The 4,020-nt window shown below is 36.1% G+C and overlaps 1 protein-coding gene across 1 annotated transcript; it reads left to right on the forward strand.

Moving 5' to 3' along the window:
• Window positions 1-2,204: 2,204 nt before the first annotated feature.
• Window positions 2,205-3,335, forward strand: LOC116011413. Its single transcript, XM_031250976.1, has one exon. It carries the CDS (start codon window positions 2,205-2,207, stop codon window positions 3,333-3,335), a length of 1,131 nt encoding a protein of 376 aa, XP_031106836.1.
• Window positions 3,336-4,020: the final 685 nt, after the last annotated feature.

Consider the following 4,020-nt stretch of genomic DNA (forward strand, 5'->3'; position numbering starts at 1 on the left):
TATATATTACATTTTGATTTAAAAATAATACATTTTTCCTCAAAAATATTATAATTTTCTTTATAAGTAACAAATAATTTATTCATGTTTAATATTACATTTATCAGTATAAGTATTACATTTCTATCCTAACCGATCACAAGAAAGTCACTCTTAAAATAATTTAGTAATGCCTTACATGATCAAAACATGGCACCAAATATTTTCAATTTCTTCATCTTATAATAATACTTCATATTTAATTTACTAATCAATTTTACCAAAAAAATCAACTTATTCTTACCTACCTATTTTTTCTTTTTCCAATTTTTGTTAAATTCAAATTAAATGATATTTAAAATCGAGACATGCATCTTGTTTCTATTTCAAGCATATATATATATATATATATATATATATATATATATATATATATATATATATATATATGCAAGGTATTTACCAGTTAAGTTAAGATTACAAAGTAAGATTTATCCAATACACAACTTTAAGTAAGGATTGTAGTTTCTATTGTAACTCAAAATACAATATATGATCTTTAGTATATTAGATACTCCCGGAAGAAATTACAAGTGCGCAAACTCTAGCATTACTTTGTATAGTGTTAACTCAATTTTTATTGGTTACAATTCTAAATTGTTTCGATCTAGTGCATATATGTATGTGTGTGTGTGTGTTTATGTTTATAATTATTTGTATATTTATATTTTTTTAACCTTGCATTTTATACGTGTGTCCATTTATTAGTATCTTTGTATATAATTATTTAAAATATTTATATTATTTGTAATATATTTTTATATATGTGTTTGTATTGTATATACTTTTGCAATTGTTTTATATGGCTAATATACATGAACATAAAAAATGGATCTATGAACATTATAGATAAATTATTCAATTGTTACTTATAAAGAAAAATGTGATATTCTTAAAACTTGATGAAAGATGTAATACTTTTAAACCAAAATATTATATTAGAAATTGAAAATTTATATATGATGAAATTTGTAATACTTATTTTAGAAAAAAAAATATAATAAAAATATGATATATTTCACGAATGAAAATTAGTGAAATGGTTTCATAAGAGAATTTACTTTATATTAAAGTGGAACGAGTTGTCAATGACCTTGTGGTCTAGTGACACCCGGTGTCCCAGTTAACAAAAAAAAAAAGTGGAACGGGTTATGGAAATTCAACAAAATATTTTGCATGTATGTGGATAAGTATGCAAACCACTTGGTGACGTGTCATTTGTAAGGGATTGAAGTACAAATGTACAATCTTGTCTCTTGAACGACTTACCAGCTAGCAATAAACAACTTCTTCGAGATGATGTGAGAGAGACATTGCCAACTTGAGTACTTTCATTATAATGGTTTCTTCTCATATAACAATAATATATAGGTTATGATAGAACTCATTTAGGAGCTTATAGCTTATTTTAAACTACTAATAAATTTCTTGAAAGTAAACACCAAAAGCGAATACAAATTATTACGATTTGGAACCCTTATATAGCCTCAGGGTGAGGTGTTAGCCCAATAAGATTAATGGAGATCATATTATAAAAGGTGTTGCTATGGGATTTGGACCCACAACAACAAACATAATAACACAAGTTCTAGACTATTAAGCCACTCAAGATTTTATATATTAAAGGGCAGGAAACTCCATTTATGCATGTGGTACGTTGGAAGCAAAGTAGTGGGGGATACATGTGTGACCAAGAATAAAGGTTGTTCGATGCTATCCATTTGTCAACCATCATTGAGTCTTTCAACAATATAAATATGGTGCCCATTATTTATTATTCTTAGCCCATTATTTGGACTATAGATTGTATTATTTATTTATTTATTATTTGGATTGTCGTTTTGGGCTAGTATCTCGAACTTTGTACGTGTTCTTTTGGGCCTAAGCCCCGAACTAATAATATTATTGCTATTTTCTTACCATGTTCTATACATCTAATCATCTATACTCGGTTTATATTGGTGCTTTGGATGTCTTTATATTAGAACCAATTGTCTTGATTTTTTGTTCTTGTATTTTTAAAATATTTATTCTCATTATATGATCATACATAATCAAATAACAATATTGATAATCTCTCGCTAGGGTTTCGCGAGTCTTCTCTCTCTCGCTAGGGTTTTTGCGAGCTTTCTATTCTCTTGTCTTTTTTCGTTCTGTTTGTCTGCATGGCGTCCCACGACGATGTTCCATCTTTGGCTAATCTCACGTTAGCTGATCTTGATGACGATGAGGGGGTGTATCACCAAGCACAAGTGCATGTTGAGGGTGTTGCTGTAGAAGTGGAGTTTTATATAGTCGGTCGTTTAGTGACGAATAAGCCGACTAAGTTTGCGTTCCTGAAGGACACTATGGCTTCGGTCTGGCAACCTCTTATGGGTATGAATGCGCGGGAACTCCAACCCCATCTCTATCTTTTCAGGTTCTTTCATGAAAAAGACGTCTTACGTGTTATGGAGGATGGGCCTTGGTCGTTTGAGCAAAGTTTGTTAATCTTGAAGCGAGTTGTGCCGCCGGAAGTTCCTGAATCTGTCAATCTAAATTCGACGGACTTTTGGGTGCAGATTCATAGTCTCCCGGTTGGATTACGATCGGAAGCTATTTTGAGTGCTATGGGTAACTTTATAGGTTCACTGGTGAAGACTGATGAGCGCAATTTCGATGGTTCCATGAGGTCTTTTTTTCGCATCAGGGTTTCTATTAATGTGACTAAACCTCTACGTAAAGGTATGAGATTAAAGGTTGAGAATGGTGACTGGGTGATGGTGGAGTTTAAGTATGAGCGATTGCCTACGTTTTGCTTCTTGTGCGGTATTATTGGTCATGGTGAAAAGTTCTGCCCTAAATCTTGGGAAGAGGTTTCTACGTTGGTTAAGCCTTTTGGGGCTAGTCTTAGGGCTGGTTCTCGAAGGACTACGCCGACGGCTGGGCAGCGATGGTTTGCGCCGGAAACCACTGCCGAGCGAAGCTTGTGGAAGGGACCTGTGGTGGTGGGTTCGGATGTTGCGAAAGGGAAATCGTCGATGTCTGTGAACGAGGTTTCATCTATGATTGTGGCTCGAAACAACGTGAATACGAGGGGGTGTTCTATAACTGAGACTGGCCTTGCCAATGACGGTGGTACGACTCCTATCGCCATGAGTAAAGAACTTACTGTCTTTGATCATAAGCGGAAGCGTGTGGATGGTGAGAGTTCAGAGGTTGGTGCTGATATGCAGGTTGACATTGACTCTCAGACTCTTTCAAAAAACTTGCTGGTGGCGGGTGCTGGTGTTTCCCAGTCCCGCCAATCACTATGAGTACCATTTGTTGGAACTGTCGTGGTCTTGGCAATCCACGTACAGTTCAAGAGGTCTTGGCCATTGATGCCAAGATGAAGCCGATGTTTATTTTTTTGATGGAGACTAAAGTAAGACGTGAACATGCTGACCGTTTGAAAGCTAGATTACAGTTTGATGGCCTTTTTTATGTCGATGGTGGGGGTCTCGGTGGTGGCTTGGCGCTACTATGGCGGGAACGAAATTCTGTACGGTTACTATCTTATTCAAAGAATCATATTGACGTTGAGATTTTACTTTCTGGAGTGGCGCCATGGCGATTAACCTGTTTCTATGGACATCCGGAAAGGAGTAGGCGTCAATTATCATGGGACTTATTAAGGTCCTTACATCATCATTCCTCGTTACCGTGGCTTGTGGCAGGCGATTTCAATGACTTGGCATCTCCTGCTGAGAAACGGGGTGCTCATTCTCATCCTCTTGCATTGATTGAGGGTTTTAACCGCACTTTGGAGGACTGTAGACTGATGGACTTGGGAATGAAGGGACGTCCTTTTACGTGGGAGCGTGGAAGGGGTACTGATGACTGGGTGGAGGAGCGCCTAGATAGAGCTGTGGCCGGAGCGGATTGGTGTATGTTGCACCCGCATGCTACTGTGTACAATGTGGATGTGGTTTCGTCTGATCACTCGGCCATTTATATTGA

This window comes from Ipomoea triloba, chromosome 1 (genome assembly GCF_003576645.1).
Source record: "Ipomoea triloba cultivar NCNSP0323 chromosome 1, ASM357664v1".
NCBI classification, from domain to species: Eukaryota; Viridiplantae; Streptophyta; class Magnoliopsida; order Solanales; family Convolvulaceae; genus Ipomoea; species Ipomoea triloba.